Genomic DNA, 16,852 nt, shown 5'->3' with positions numbered 1-16,852 from the left:
AAAGATTAAAAACAAAGCGTCCTAGGGTTAATTTTGTATAAGGGGGGATATAACGTGGTAAAAATACAGTATTTTTGTTTATTGGGATGCAAATGAAGAACTTGCTCTAGTTAGGTTTTGGATAAGGAGCCGCGCGTACGAATTTGATATTGCAATGTTGTGTGTGTGTGTTGTTATGTTGGTTTTGTTTGAAACAAAAAAAATTATTTTAAAAAAAGGAATAAAAATGTCAACAGTCGATACAATTAAAGATACCTTTATCGGTGCTTCTGTAATGAGCAAGTCCTTGCTCGCATTATACTCCAGTATTTCTCCTGAATCCAAACCCAAGTTAACATTAATATTGTTCATTATCTTTAGTAAAATGCATGCTAAATGGGCCCTTTCCAATAACAAATATTTTTAGTTTAGTATAAGGACTCGGACCCTCAGCATATCTATTTTGTTGCTCATTTTTTGGAGGCTGCAGAGAAGAGGTGAAGGGAGGTGTTTTTAGAGATGGGTCTTATTTAAGTTTTATGGTTTTATTGTTCAAGACCTGGTTCTAAGAACGGGGGAAAGAAAGAAAGTTTAGTATAGTATTTTTGTATTTGTTGACAGCAAGTCAGGACTTAAATAGATTAGCATGGGGCCCCTATGCTCGTGGTGCGCTCAGATGGCCGTACCTGGAGACAAAAGGGCCGGGAATAACGGGTCACAACATACATAGATGAGCATGGGCCCCCCATGCTCGTGGTGCGCTCAGATGGCCCTGCCTGGAGACAAAAGGGCTGGGAATAACAGGTCGCCATGGGACCCGGAGTGGGACAGCCCGAGCAGAGGCGCCTTTTGTCTCACCAAGAGGGCCAGAAAAGGGCAGGCAAAGTTTCGGTGGGGCGGGCCAGACAAACGTTGTGCGTCAAGGTTTCGGGAGCCAGGCGGGGAATAATGAGGAGGCTGCCTCCCCGCAGCCCCAGCCCTGGGGGGGAGAGGCACTGGCTCGCTCCGCAACCCCCATGAGGGACCTCGGAGATCCTCCGAGCATCACCCTCGGGGCAGCCAGGGGGCTTGGTGGGCCACAGATGGACGGCTGGCCTATGGAGCCCCAGTGCGGCGGCTGCCTCCTGCCCGGAAAGTGAGGTCAGAGGCAAAATATTCGAGCACGACGGCTGGAAAATGTGGAAGTGATTTCCCGAGCAAATAAACTCAAGCTGCTGCGGGTGGGAGGAGGATGGGATCTGCGGGGCCGAGAGCCGGAGGTCCCCGGTGGGTTGCTGCCTGCCCTCTTCCCTGCACGCATTCCTTCCCTCCTGTTTGATTGAGTGCAGATGGTCCGTCCCGCTCTCCAAGACGGAAACAAGAATCCTTTCTCTTTTTGGGGGGAGGGGGAACAATGATTTCCTGTCCCCTCGTGGCGGTAACAACAGAAAGGATTTTCAGTAATGTAAGAGGTGCCTTTGGCATCCCAGCAGATGCAAAATGCTATAGAGTAGGGCAGGTGTTCCTTATCATGGGCCCTAGGGATGATGAAGAAGAAGAAGAAGAGTTGGTTTTTATATGCTGACTTTCTCTACCACTTAAGGAAGACTCAGACCAGCTTACAATCACCTTCCCTTCCCCCCACCACAGACACCCTGTGAGGTAGGCCGGGCTGAGAGAGCTCCAAGAGAGCTGTGACTATCCCAAGGTCACCCAGTTGGCTTCATTTGGAGGAATGGGGAAACAAATCCAGTTCACCAGATTAGCCTCCGCCGCTCATGTGGAATAGGGAATCAAACCCGGTTCTCCAGATCAGAGTCCACTGTTCCAAGAGGAAGAAAAGAAGTTGGTTTTTATATGCCGACTTTCTCTGCCACTTAAGGGAGACTCAAGCCAGCTTACAATCGCCTTCCCTTCCCCTCCCCACAACAGACACCCTGTGAGGTAGGTGGGGCTGAGAGAGGTCTAAGAGAGGTGTGACTTGCCCAGTGCCACCCAGCTGGCTTCATGTGGAGGAGTGGGGAAACCAAACCGGTTCTCCAGATCAGAGTCCACCACTCCAAACCACCACTCTTAACCACTACACCATGCTGGATGCCAGTCTCTGGGAATTAAAGCTCATCTCCAGACTACGGAGATCAGTTCCCCTGAAGAAAATGGGTGCTTTGGAGGGTGGAAACGATGGCATAGTATCCCACCGAGGTCCCTCCCCTCCCCAGGCTCCACCCCCAAATCTCCAGGAGTTCCCCAACCCGGATGTGGCAACCCCCCCCCCAATCCCCTGCTGGTGGCCATTGGGGACCCGGCAACTCTGATGGGTCCTTATGATCTAGATGGAGAAGGGAGGCAGGATTTGGGTTCCACCCCTGCAGGGTAGGCCTCAGACAGAGAGGAGGGGTTAGGCATCCTCCTGAGACCTTCCCTTTCTCATGCTTGGCTGGGTGTCAGCTGAACGATGAAGAAGTAGGAGAAGAGTTGATTTTTATATTCCGACTTTCTCTACCACTTAAACGGGCTCACAATCGCCTTCCCCTCCCCACAACAGACATCCTGTGGGGTAGGTGGGGCTGAGAGAGCTGTGACTAGCCCAAGGTCACCCAGCTGGCTTCGTGTGTAGGAAGAGGGGAAACAAATCCAGTTCACCAGATTAGCCTCCGCCGCTCATTTGGAGGAGTGGGGAATCAAACCTGGTTCTCCAGATCAGAGTCCACCGCTCCAAACCACTGCTCTTAACCACTGCACCACTCTGGCTCTCGTGAAGGAATCTCCCCCCATTCCTTCACAGCCTGTGCAGCTGTGGCTCTTTGGCTTCCCAGGAGGCATCGAAGGACCTGTTTCATGCGCAAATTGTGGTTCATTTGGGTGTTCACAATAACTTTGTTAGGGAATCTGGGACTCAGTGACTGACCTGCATTTTCCTACTTGTGAGCCTCATGGTAGAGGTCAGATTTGAACCCAGGCCTTCTCAGTCCAGAGCCAGCGTGGTGTAGTGGTTAAGAGCGGCGGACTCTAATCTGGAGAACCGGGTTTGACCCCCCTCTCCTCCACATGAAGCCAGCTGGGTGACCTTGGGCCAGTCACAGTTCTCTCCGAACTCTCTCAGCCCCACCCATCTCACAAGGTTTTTGTTGTGAGGAGGGGAAGGGAAGGTGATTGTAAGCCGCTCGGAGACTCCTTAAAGGTAGAGAAAAGCGGGGTATAAAAACAACCCTTCTTCTAATGGATGCTTTCAGTCTCCCCTGTCCCTGCGGTTCCAAAATAAACAGCTTTCCATTTTAAATCAGTCAAGGCACTTAGGAATTCACATATGTGAGAGAGGCACTTATGAATTCATGCATGTGAGAGAGGCATTTAAGGCACTTAAGAATTCACATATGTGCCCCAAAAAACAGAGAAATTGTAATTGAAGGTGGTGGAAAGTGACATCAAGCTGCAGCTGACTTATGGCAAACCCCATACGGTTTTCAAGGCAAGAGACAAACAGATGGTTTGCTATTGCCTGCTTTTGTGTGGACTTGCTGTGGTCTCCTGTCCAAATACTAACCAGGGCTGACCCTGCTTAGCTTCGGAGATCTGACTAGGTCATGCTAGCCTGGGCCGTCCAGGTCACGGCTGTAAATTAAGGCTTCCCCATTAATGGCGCCTTCTCTGTTCCATGAGAGGTACGGATGTGCGTACAGATGTTGTGTTTTGGGGTAGAACACAGCCTCCCTGCAGTGACATTTTCCCATGCTCTTCTTTTCCATGCTCTTCTGGATTGTTTTCAGAGTCTGTATTGCTAAAAGGAATGCTCGTTCCTTCAAATGGGCCTTGGGTGTCATTCATTTCAGAATTAACCAGACTTTTTTAGTAAATATGTACATGAAGAACATACATGAAGCTGCCTGATACTGAATCAGACCCTTGGTCCATCGAAGTCAGTATCGTCTACTCAGACCGTCAGCGGCTCCCCAGGGTCTCAGGCGGAGGTCTTTCACATCACCTACTTGCCTGGTTCCTTTAACTGGAGATGCCGGGGATTGAACCTGGGACCTTCTGTGTGCCAAGCAGAGGCTCTACCACTGAGCCATAGCCCCTCCCAAATATATATTTTCAGCCAATTTCGGGGGTGGGGGAAACCGAGGCTGCCGGGATGGTGCAGCTGAGAAACCTCAGAGGCTTCCCGGCCGCCATGGAGGAGGAAAAAGCCTTTTTTCCAAAATAAAAACAGGAAAAAGGGCTTTTTCCCCCCCATAGGGGAAAGCGGGCCCGCGCAGGACCGCCAGCATCCTGGGAGGCATTCCTGGGGCAAATGGGGTTTGGAAGCTTCCTAAAGGCAGCTCTGCCCCCTGGAACACCCCGGAACACCTCCCGGGATGCCGGCACAGGGACTTGCGCCGGGAGAATGCCGGCGGGTGGCTGGGCTGGTGTTCGAGGGCTGTGCTGCTGCTGTGCTCCAGGGGGGCCTGCGTAAGTGACCCCACGCTGGCCGTCCGTTCCAATTTTCACGGCGCAAGTGGCGAACATGCAGACATAGGGGTCACGCTGCCTCCAAAGGAGTTTCCCTCCCTCTCAGGAATGAAGAAGAGTTGGTTTTTATATGCCGACTTCCTCTACCACTTAAGGAAGAGTCAAACCAGCTTACAATCACCTTCCCTTCCCCTCCCCACAACAGACACCCTGTGAGGTGGGTGGGGCTGAGAGAGTGTGACTAGTCCAAGGTCACCCAGCTGGCTTCATGTGTAGGAGTGGGGAAACCAACCCAGTTCACCAGATTAGCCTCCAACGATCATGTGGAGGAGTGGGGGATCGAAACGGGCTCTCCAGATCAGAGTCCACTTCTCCAAACCACCGCTCTTAACCACTACACCATTCTGGCTTCTAGTAAACATTTATGGTCAGTGGGAGCCCCGTGGCACAGGGTGGTAAGCTGTAGCACTTCAGTCCAAGCTCTGCTCACGACCTGAGTTCGATCCCCACGGAAGCTGGTTTCAGGTAGCCGGCTCAAGGTTGACTCAGCCTTCCATCCTTCTGAGGTCGGTAAAATGAGGACCCAGCTTGCTGGGGGTAAAGGGAAGATGACTGGGGAAGGCACTGCCAAACCACCCCGTAAACAGTCTGCCTAGGAAACGTCGGGATGTGATGTCACCCCATGGGTCAGGAATGACCCGGTGCTTGCACAGGGGACCTTTACCTTACCTTTTTACGTGGTCGGTGTTGTACTTCTAACCTGCAGAAAACTGGTTAAAAGAGAGAATAAATGCCAGGAGCCAGAGTTTTAAGGGAACAAAAAATGTCACACTGCATCATGCAGTCACATAGCTCTGCAGTCAAGGTGGGCAGCCTGACCTCTCAATCTCCATGTCTTTTTGAGCATGAGTGAGTTTGTGTTCTAATTCTTCTCTTAAACTGAAGATCGTTGGATTTTTGGGAAAATATTTTTGAGGATTGCCTTGTTTTTCGAAATGGAAAATTGCAGAATTATACAAGCCCTCTGCTTGAATGAGGCCAAAATGGTGTTTATTTTTCTTCCCTTTTCCAGAATGCAATAGCAACCCCGTGCAATGAGAAACCCCAGCCGACCTTTCCTTCACTTAAAAAAAAATAAACGCATCGGGCCCCCAAATTCCATTCCCTTTAGTTCATCTTTCTCTCACTCTCTCTTGGGATTTCCCTCCCCAATTAACCAACTTTTTATCATCGTTCGGAGAGCCCCTTCTCTGTTTGCTTGGGCGAGGGGCGGTCATTTTTTAAAATATATTTTCAGAAGACATTGCACTGAGGGAGGGGGGCTTATTTTACTGACTTCACACTCATGCATCTCTTGTCCTTACTTCATTGAATAATTTAAATGGGAATTTCGAAACTGTTAACATTATGAATACTCAAAGGATTTTTCACTAAGCCAGAGTGAAAGTCCTGGAACCTTTCTCGGTTTCTGATGGTGTGTGAACTGGCAAAAATGGGAGATCAGGTATGCTTGTGATACTCAGACTTTTATCGCATTTAAGATCAAGCAGTTCTTTCTTCCAAGTTCAGCCATTTTGCAAAAGGAATTTCTTGAAGCTTGGCTAGGTTGCACCCTTCTTTGGATAGATTTTTCGTGCCAGACTTCAGATTTATGGGATGCACCATCAGGATTTTACAACGTAGAATTTTCAAGCCTTCTAATGCAGAAATACTGATAGGCCTGAATTATACAGTTACTATATCATCACAGATTCCAGTGCATAGAGGATAATACAGGAACTGGCCTTAACATTAAATTTAAGGCACAGAGTGGTAAGCTGCAGTACTGCAGTCCAAGCTCTGCTCACGACCTGAGTTTGATCCCGACGGAAGTCGGTGTCAGGTAGCCGGCTCAAGGTCGACTCAGCCTTCCATCCTTCCGAGGTCGGAAAAAGGAGTCCTCCGCTTGCTGGGGGTAAAGTATAGACGACTGGGGAAGGCACTGGCAAACCACCCCATAAACAAAGTCTGCCTAGCAAACATCGGGATGTGACGTCACCCCATGGGTCAGTAACGACCTGGTGCTTGCACAGGGGACCTTTACCTTTACCATTTCAAGCAACTGTAATGGAAGGTGTGGGTAATATTAGCATTGTAAATTGTGTTGGGCTGGATCATGGAGGCAAGATAAAGAACGGGACTGACTGAGGTCCTCTTCTTATACTTGTAAATTGGTTGTCCCCTTCTTAGTCTTCAGATTAACTGCATTATTTATTATATATGTGAATGTTTATATTATTATATATTATTCTATTATTCATTAGAGCCAACTCCCTTAGCCGAAGGGAAGCAGAGGGGAAGGCTATTGTAAGCTGGTTTGATTCTGCCTTAAGTGGTAGAGAAAGTCGGCATATAAAAACCAACTCCTTCTTCTACTACCAGTGGTAAACTTGCATCCTGGCCCTTTCACTTCAGATTTATTTTATTTTTTCAATTTCTAGCCTCCCCTCCCCGGCCAACTGGGCTCAGGGTGGGCAACAACAGATGGGTACCTGGCTGGCCTTTGTGTGAACAGACTGCTGGACTTGATGGACCTTGGTCTGATCCAGCATGGCTTTTCTTATGTTCTTATGTTCATTGCAACCAACCCAATATATTTCCTCCCTTACTGGGACATATTTTACGTCACCATGTGTGTGGGTGTGGGTTAAGTGCCGCCAACCTATGTTTGTAACCAGACTCTGTGGAATTTCCTCTGCCGAAGTCGCAGGACTCCTGTTAATGAGACTTCGCTTTTTAAAATCACATCACTTTTACAAAGTAAGACCGGCCTGCAGACAGTCTTACTGAGCCAAGTTTTGTCTCTCTGCCTGCTTCGGGTTTGAAAGGCGCCCGTCGTAGCACCGTGGTGATTAATCTGCCCTCAAAGCACAACTTCCCAAAGCAACAGCTGTGTAATAACCTTTTTTTGTTGCGATCCAGCAAAATTCCACAAAAATAGCTGGCAAGCTTTTGAGTTCCCCAACCTTTTCATCAGGCTAGACGTTCATTGCAAGGGATGAAAGGGGTGGGTGGGGAAAAAAAGACAGTTCCAGGCATTCTGTAGAAGCTCTTCATTGGTAGAATATGAACATAGAATACATGATGTGTTGCAAATTTTATTGGATTGGACCTTGTTGAGTGAAAAACAGCATTCAAGCTGCACCAGAGAGTATATATGAGGATGGTGGAAAGAGCCGTAAAGTCGCAGCTGACTTACGACGACCCTGTGGGGTTCTCAGTTGAGAGATGTTCAGAGGTGGGTTGCCATTGCCTGCCTCTGCATAGGGGGAGGGGCTGTGGCTCAGTTTGTAGAGCATCTGCTTGGCATGCAGAAGGTCCCAGGTTTAATCCCCGGCATCTCCACTTAAAGGGACTAGGCAAGTAGGTAGTGTGAAAGACCCCTGCCTGAGACCCTGGAGAGCCGCTGCCGGTCTGAGTAGACAATACTGACTTTGATGGACTGAGGGTTTGATTCAGTAGAAGGCAGCTTCATGTGTTCCATTCATTCTTACTTTAGGGGATGGGCCGTGACTCAGTGGTAGAGCATCTGCTTGGCATGCAGAAGGTCCCAGGTTTAATCCCCAGCATCTCCAGTTAAAGGGACTAGGCAAGTAGGTGATGTGAAAGACCTCTGCCTGTGACCCTGGAGAGCTGCTGCCGGTCCGAGTAAACAATACTGACTTTGATGGACCAAGGGTCTGATTCAGTAGAAGGCAGCTTCATGTGTTCCTGTGACCCTGGACTTCCGTGGTGGTCTCCCATGCAAGTACCAACCAGGGCTGACCCTTTGTAGCTTCTAAGATCTGACAAGCATGGGCTAGCCTGGCCCATCCAGGTCAAGGTGATATGAGAATAGATAAGCAAAAAAAGACCACTCCCCTTTTGAGAATATAGAAGCCAGCACTTAATCAGGGGTCTTACCAGCCTTATATTAGGACAGACTGGTTCTCAGTAAGGCAGAAGAACCATTTATTCATTTTCTTCATTTATAGTCCACCTTTCTCATGGAGACTCGAGGCAGATTACAACTGAAACGAAACAGTAAGAACATAGATGTGTGTGCGTAAAGTGCCGTCAAGTCGCTGCCAACTTAAGGCGACCCCTTATGGGGTTTTCAAGGCAAGAGACTACCAGAGGTGGTTTGCCAGTGCCTTCCTCTGCATAGCAGCCCTGGTATTCCTTGGTGGTCTCCCATCCAAATACTAACCGGGGCTGACCCTGCTTATCTTCCGAGATCTGACAAGATCAGGCTATACCATGCTGCCTTCCCTCCACAAACATAAATGCAACTTGGAAAAGAAGAGAACTCTCTAGAATGGACAGTAAAACAGTGTTAAAAGATTGGAGAAGCTGGTTCTATAGATATTAACTATGGCCAGCGTGGTTTAGTGGTTAAGTGTGGTGGTTTGGAGCGGTGGACTCTTATCTGGAGAACCAGGTTTGATTCCCCACTCCTCCACATGAGCAGTGGAGGCTAATCTGGTGAACTGGATTTGTTTCCCCACTCCTACCCATGAAAGCAGCTGGATGACCTTGGGCTAGTCACCCACTCTCAGCCCCACCTACCTCACAGGGTGTCTCTTGTGGGGAGGGGAAGGGAAGGTGATTATAAGCCGGTTTGATTCTCCCTTAAGTGGTAGAGAAAGTCGCACATAGAAACCTCCTCCTCCTCCTCCTCTTCTTCTTCTTTCACTTTATACAAATGTCCTTCTGAACCAGTCTGTCTTACATTCTGTGGAGTGGTAGGGAGTTTCAAAGGGAACCTTCCAGTCTTTACGAATAACACCCGAACAATCCCATTCTATACATTATGCAGAATAATAGGAATGTAGGAGCCTTCCTGACCTCAGCGGGCAAGCCCTTGCACCAGGTGAAAGACACAACAGAGTAGTTTGGTACAGGCAGGATTTATGTATGTGCAGGCAAGTCACGACTGACTTATGGCGACCCCAGCAAGGGGCTTTTGAGGCAAGTGAGAAGCAGAGGTGGTTTGCCATGGCCTTCCTCCGCAAAGCCGTCCTTGGTGGTCTCCCATCCAAGCACCGACCCTGCTTAGCTTCTGACATCTGGTGAGATCAGGCTGTACCATACCATTCCACACATACACACACACCGTCTGATCCATAAGTACTGATTTAAACCATTCCTGATCACATCCCTTGATGCCTGCTTCAATCTTTAAAGGCCTCAACAGGATTGCATGGTCCACCATATGAAAGGCTGCTGATGTAGTGATCTGAGACCGTTCCCGAAAGGGGGCTTCTTTTGGGAAATCTCATGCCGCTGTGGTGCTTCTGAGAATTTCAAGAATATGCTGATTCAAAGCACTTACGCGGGCCTTCATACAAATAATTGGCCAATCTACAAAATTGTGCAAGATGTATTATTATGTAGTCCAGCCTTTGAAATTTAGATACCCGGGCAAGGGTGATTCTGTTTCAGCTGATTTGTGTGAACGTGAAAGCGGACAGTAGACACAGAAAGGATTTTATTTAGAAGAACTTTAGATTATTTCAAAGATGACTTTAGTACATGATGATGTAAAAAGAGCCCTGCTGGATCAGACCGGTGGTCTACCTAGTCCAGCATCCTGCCTCCACAGCAGCCAGCCAGTTGCCCTGAAGGGCCAAACCAGCCGGGCACAGAGGCCAAGGCCTTCCCCTGATGTTCCCTCCTGGCACTGCTATTCAGAGGTTTACTGCCTCCGGATGTGGAGGTTCCCTTCACTCATAAGAACAGCCGTGCTGGATCAGACCAAGGTCCAGCAATCTGTTCACACAGAGGCCAACCAGGGGCCTCTGGGAAGACCCCAAACAAGACGACTGCAGCAGCATTGTCCTGCCTGTGTTCCACAGCACCTAATATAATGGGCATGCTCCTCTGATTCTGGAGAGAATCGGCATGAACATAAGAACATAAGAGAAGCCATGCTGAATCAGACCAAGGCCCATCAAGTCCAGCAGTCTGTTCACACAGTGGCCAACCAGGTGCCTCCAGGAAGCCCACAAGCAAGACGACTGCAGCAGCACCATCCTGCCTGTGTTCCACAGAACCTCATATAACAGGCATGCTCCTCTGATCCCAGAGAGAATAGGCATGCATCATTAGTATCCATTTTGACTAGTAGCCATGAATACCCCCTCTCCTCCATGAACATGTCCACTCCCCTCTTCAAGCCTTCCAAGCTGGCAGCCACTCACCACTTCCAGTAGCCATTGATGGGCTTCTCCTCCATGTCTCCCCGCCTTTTAAGAAGAAGAAGAGTTAATTTTTATATGCCGACTTTCTCTACCACTTAAGGAAGAATCAAACCAGCTTACAATCACCTTCCCTTCCCCTTTCCACAACAGACCCTGTGAGGTGTCTGTGGAGGGACCATGGCTCAGTGGTAGAGCATCTGCTTGGCATGCAGAAGGTCCCATGTTCAATCCCCGGCATCTCCTGTTAAAGGGACCAGGCAGGTAGGTGATGTGAAAGACCTCTGCCTGAGCCCTGGGAGAGCCGCTGCCAGTCTGAGTAGACAATACTGACTTTGATGGGCCAAGGGTCTGATTCAGTAGAAGCCAGCTTCATGTGTTCATGTGAGGTAGGTGGGGCTGAGAGAGCTCTAAGAGAGCTGTGACTAGCCCAAGGTCACCCAGCTGGCTGCATGTGTAGGAGTGGGGAAACCAACCCAGTTCACTCCCTTAGCCTCCGCCACTCACGTGGAGGAGTGGGGAATCAAACCCAGTTCTCCAGGTCGGACCCCACTGCTCCAAACCGCCGCTCTTAACCACTACACCACACTGGCTCCTTGAGCAGAAGCACGGAGGGGGAACGGAAACCCAGCCACGCCGTTCTGAGTTCTCAGGCCTGCCTTCATTGTTTGTGAAATGCTTAGTGGAAAAGCTTCCAAGAGCCGTTGAGGCATTTAATGCTGTCGAGGAGCATTGCTGCTGTTTGCCTCGCGGTGCGCGTTTTCACCCTTTTCACTCAGGGCATTCCAGTCCACTGACAAGAACGGGGAACAATGTCTTCTGCTCCAGCGGCCCCACGGACCAGTCCTAAGGGAGGCCTTTGCTGGTATTCAAATGATGGTTCTGCCCCCCACCCCAGCCCTATTGTAACTTTCTCTGGTATGCTCTCACTGGCCAGCCTCCTGGAGACCCGAGACCCAGTTGGATGGGGCACGTTCGTTTCTCTCCCCCCTGGGCAGTGCATTTTGCAGCTGTTCCAAAGTGCGCGGGAGAGCCAAGAATATGTAAGACGGGCGGAGCGCCTGGCCGGCTTTCAAGACTGAAGCAGGGTGGGGGGGGGAAACCATGTCATGCAAGGAAAACTGTTCATGTTGGAGCGCTTGAGCAAACAGTATCCCCCCCCCCCCGGGACCTCTTTTCCTTTCTCCCAGACCGTTGTGGAAGTCGGCCGGCGTTCCTGCCATCCTGTCTCTGGCCTGGGCCAAGCGTGGGCCGGAGAAGAAAGGCAGGCCCGAAGCGCATGGATGTTTGCATTGACCTGTGGAGACGTAACACGCAGACTTGCGATCTTTCGGCCTCGGGACTCGGCCACCACCTCGGTCTTTCTTCCCAAACAGCTTCTGCTGGTTTTCGGAAGGAAGAACATGGGCTCCGCTAACTCTGTCTTGAAACGCGGTCATACCACATGGAAACACCCAGCGCCAGAATTCCAAAAGTTCCCACCTGCTCAAAAAAGGCTGGGGACCCCAGACTTAAGATGTGGGAAGAGGGGGAGCTGGAGTTCAATCCAGACAAGAGGAGCCGTGGCTCAGTGGTAGAGCCTCTGCTTGGCATGCAGAAGGTCCCAGGTTCAATCCCCAGCATCTCCAGTTAAAGGGACCAGGCAAGGGGGTGATGTGAAAGACCTCTGCCTGAGATCCTGGAGAGCCATGGAGAGGGGCCGTGGCTCAGCGGTAAAACATCTGCTTGGCATGCAGACGGTCCCAGGTTCAATCCCCGGCATCTCCAGTTAAAGGGACTAGGCAAGTAGGTGATGTGAAAGACCTCTGCCTGAGACTCTGGAGAGCCGCTGCCGGTCTGAGTAGACAATACTGACTTTGATGGACCGAGGGTCTGATTCAGTAGAAGGCAGCTTCATGTGTTCATGTGTACATTTTGGGGAGGGGCTGTGGCTCAGTGGTAGAGCATCTGCTTGGCATGCTGGAGGTCCCAGGTTCAATCCCTGGCATCTCCAGACTGATTTTGCTGGACCGAGGGTCTGAGTCAGTATAAGGCAGCTTCATGTGTTCAAGGCAGAGCTAACACTGGTGAGAAACCTGGCATTCTTTCTGAAGGGTGCTTCTGACTTTGGACGGGGTAACTCTTGGCAGAATACGTGAGATTTTGGTGGCGCTGTTGGACCCAGTTTAGCTGACGTTGAGACAGGCGTTTGCTGTTGTTAAAAGTGTTTCATCCTGGTTTTTAAATTTTGGCATTAATGGGGGTAATAAGAGAATCCTGTGAAGTGAAAGAGGGAGAGGAGGAACAGGGGCTTTGGGAACGTGTCAGTGACTTTTGCTGGTGATTCAGCCTGCCTCGGAATATGTTCTCATGGCGGCTCTCTGACAAGAGGAAAAATAGCATTTTAGACAGGAGGGGCAGCTGTGCTGGCAGATAGAAAGATGGACCATAGTGCCACCTGGAGCTAAATATTTGAAATGCAAACACACTGATGTTATTTGAGGAAACTTTTTAAAAAGTGTCGTGGTAGTCGTGTTAATCTGTAGCAAAATCCAAAAATGAAAACGTATGTCATACCTTTTATTAAGACCAACCAAAATAACGCAACAGAGTATGCAAGCTTTAAGTTTTCCAGGACTGTTACTCTTGCTGGATGCTAAAAGAAAAGGGCAGGATCTTTTCAGCCAGGATCATAGACCTCTTCATAGGGTTGCCAACCACCAGTTGGGCCTGGAGATATCCCAGAATTACAATTTATGTCATGACTACAGAGAACAGTTTCCCTGGGGGGCGAAAGGCTACTTTGGAAGGTGGAATCTAAGGTATTACGCCCAACTGAAGTCCTTCCCCTCCCCAAAACCTGCCCTCCCCAGGCTCCACCCCCAACTCTCCAGGAATTTCCCAACCCAGATTTGGCAACCCTGAGCTCTTCATCATCTTAGAATGCTTTGCTACCTTCAGTGGGTGTAGGATCTGGCTAGTATCAGGCGGTATCTGGGCATGCTGGGGAAAAGGAATGAAAAATGGATGCCATCCAACTGAGGAAACAAAAATCAGTAGGTTAAATGTGTCTCTGAAACCACACAAACATCCAGGTCCCGTAAAAGACTGAAAGAAAAAGAAAAACATGGCAGTCCCAGAAGGTCAGACCAGAACCGACGGGTTGAAATTAAATCAAAAGAGTTTCCGTCTAAACATCAGGAAGAACTTTCTAACAGAGCGGTTCCTCAGTAGAACAGGCTTCCTCGGGAGGTGGTGAGCTCTCCTTCCCTGGAGGTTTTAGGCAAAGGCTAGATGGCCATCTGTCAGCAATTCTGAGTCTGTGACCTTAGGAAGATCATGAGAGGGAGGGCGTCTTGGCCATCTTCTGGGCATGGAGTAGGGGTCGCTGGGGTATGTGGGCGGGGGAGGTAGATGTGAATTTCCTGCATTGTGCAGGGGGTTGGACTAGATGACCCTGGTGGTCCCTTCCAACACTATGATTCTATATTAGCACTATTTGGACATTCATTTTAGTTGATTTCATGAGCCTGTTTAAGCTTTAAGAGTATTAATAAATTAGTTCCATATGACTCTCTGGTTGAAAAAAATGGATGTTCTACGGGGAAAACCCTTTATTTTTCCTTTCATGTCCTTCCCTGTAGTCGTAGCAAAGTGGGAGAATCAAATTAAATTTAAAATAGAACAGAAAACTAGAGTAAAAAAACACAATATATTTCAAATGGTTTCAGAGGGGAACCGTGTTGGTCAGCAGTGGAACAGCTAGACTCGAGTCAAATAGCACCTTAGAGACCAAGATTTTTGGGGTATAAGCTTTTGCTCATCAACGCTCTGGTATCTGACGAAGGGAGTGTTGACTCACAATAGCTTATACTCTGAAAATCTTCTTCGTCTCTAAGGTGCTTCTCAACTCAAATCAGGATATTGTAAAGCATCCTTTACGAAGAAGTGGCTGTTATAAGTGACATGTATAGGAACAGGGTTAAAGTCTGATAAAATGAATCAGCGAATAAAGGATATAATTGTTGCTATCTACCATTGACTGAATACTGTGTTTGAAGCGGGTCATGCCTTCGAGTGACTATACTCTTAGAATGGACCACTTCCTGAGAAGTGATATGTTATCTTATTCAGATAGTCACCTACTAAAGGATATAATTGTTGCTATCTACCATTGACCGAATACTGTGTTAATAATAAATTGAAAGGGATTTCTGCCCAAAAACACCACAGTAAACATGCTTCAGCTAAGGGTTTTGCAACGTCGAAGGTGTTCTGATCCTGAAACCGCAAACGCAGTTAAGGTTAGTGAGTCAGAGAATTCGCAGTGCGCTAGCTTTGTCCGAACGTGTGGCTTTTCCCGAAGGAAGCTGCTATGTCAACTGTGTGTATTCCTGTTTGTGCAGGAGGAGCCGAAAAGCAAATCCAAAATCTGTGCCAACGTCTTCTGCGGGGCTGGCCGGGAGTGTGCTGTGACAGAGAAAGGTGAACCCACCTGCTTGTGCATTGAGGTAAGACTTGGACCGAGGCTTTGGCATCAGATCGCTGGGGCTGCCGAGTCAAGGCGTAATGTAGGGAGTACCCCCAGTGCTTCCTCTGCTTTCCTCGGACCTTTCTGCAGTCTTCTTGGCTTTGTTCGATATTATACATTTGAGAGCCCGCGTGGTGACGTGGTTAAGAGCAGCAGACTCTAATCTGGAGAACCGGGTTTGATTCCCCACTCCTCTGCATGAGCGGCGGACTTTAATCTGGTGAACCGGGTTGGTTCCCCCACTCCTCCACATAAGAACATATGAAAAGCCATGCTGGAACAGACCAAGGTCCATCAAGTCCAGCAGTCTGTTCACACAGTGGCCAACCAGGTGCCTGTAGAAAGCCCACAAATAAGACAACTGCATCAGCACCATCCTTCCTGTGTCCTACAGCACCTAATAATTATAATAAGAATATAAGATCATAAGAAAGGCCCTGCTAGATCAGATCAAGGCCCATCAAGTCTAGCAGTCTTTTCACACAGTGGCCAACCAGGGGCCCCTAGGAAGCCCACAGACAAGACGACTGCAGCAGCACCAACCTGCCTGTATTCCACAGCACCTAATGTAATAGTCATGTTCCTCTGATCATGGAGAGAATAGGTATGCATCATGGCTAGAATCTATTTTAACTTGTAGCCATGAATACCCCTCTCCTCCATGAACATGTCCACTTCCCTCTTAAAGCCTTCCAAGTTGGCAGCCATCACCACATCCTGGGGCAGGGAGATCCACAATTTAACTTGCGTTGTGTGACGAAATACTTCCTTTGATCTGTTTTGAATCTCTCACCCTCCAGCTTCAGCAGATGACCCCGCGTTCTGGTATTATGAGAGAGGGAGAAAAGCCTTCTCCCTGTCCACTCTCTCCATACCAGGCATAATTTTATAGACCTCTTATCATGTCTCCCCTTAACCGCCTTCTTTCCAAGCTAAACAGCCCTAAGCATTTCAACCGCTCCTCATAGGGCTGTTGCTCTAGCCCCCTGATCATTTTGGTTGCTCTTTTCTGCACCTTCTCAAGCCTGCTTTTTTCTTTCCTCTTTAAGAAATGCAAGCCCCACAAGAGGCCCGTGTGCGGCAGCAACGGCAAGACGTACCTGAACCACTGTGAGCTGCATCGTGATGCCTGCCTCACCGGCTCCAAGATCCAGGTGGACTACGATGGCCACTGCAAAGGTAAGCCAGGTGCCAGGTGGGGTCGCCTTGGAAGAACAGCTTGAGGACACTGCGTGAATCAATGGTGGAGGTTCTGTTTGGTTTTTCAGAGGGACGTGATTCAACATAGCGCTTATTTAAGAACATAGAAAAGGCCATGCTGGATCAGAGGCCAGGCCCATCAAGTCCAGCGGTCTGTTCACACAGTGGCCAACCAGGTGCCTCCAGGAAGCTCACAAACAAGGCGACTGCAGCTGCACCATCCTGCCTGTGTTCCACAGCTCCTAATATAATAGGCTTTTCCTCTGACCCTGGAGGGAAAAAATAGTATTTCCTCAAAATGTTGCTATGGAACAATATGGCTTCCTGGGCAGGGCCGGGAAAGGGCACTTTCAGGAGAGGTGATGAGGCAGGAAGCCGGACATCTTATTGCCATGGCAACAGAGGCACAGCCCTGCCTGTTAAAGGAGATGATAGCAGCAGCAGCATCTGTGGCTAGAGGAGGTGCTATGGCTGAATGGTAGAGCGTCTGCTTGGCACGCAGAAGGTCCCAGGTTCA

The 16,852-nt window shown here is 49.1% G+C and overlaps 1 protein-coding gene across 1 annotated transcript in view; it reads left to right on the top strand.

Annotated features, from left to right (window-relative positions):
- The first annotated feature begins 995 nt into the window (after nucleotides 1–995).
- The window catches only part of FSTL1 (follistatin like 1), a 31,272-nt gene continuing 15,415 nt past the window's right edge, over nucleotides 996–16,852 (top strand). The window contains exons 1-4 of the mRNA XM_056848368.1: nucleotides 996–1,114; nucleotides 4,326–4,407; nucleotides 15,011–15,115; nucleotides 16,185–16,314. Of these exons, the coding sequence (XP_056704346.1) occupies nucleotides 996–1,114; nucleotides 4,326–4,407; nucleotides 15,011–15,115; nucleotides 16,185–16,314 (436 nt within the window). The remainder of the gene's footprint in view (nucleotides 1,115–4,325; nucleotides 4,408–15,010; nucleotides 15,116–16,184; nucleotides 16,315–16,852) is intronic.

Source organism: Euleptes europaea, chromosome 4 (genome assembly GCF_029931775.1).
Source record: "Euleptes europaea isolate rEulEur1 chromosome 4, rEulEur1.hap1, whole genome shotgun sequence".
Taxonomy (NCBI): domain Eukaryota; kingdom Metazoa; phylum Chordata; class Lepidosauria; order Squamata; family Sphaerodactylidae; genus Euleptes; species Euleptes europaea.
The sequence above is the reverse complement of the archived record's forward strand: the minus strand, read 5'-3'. Positions and strand labels throughout refer to the sequence as shown.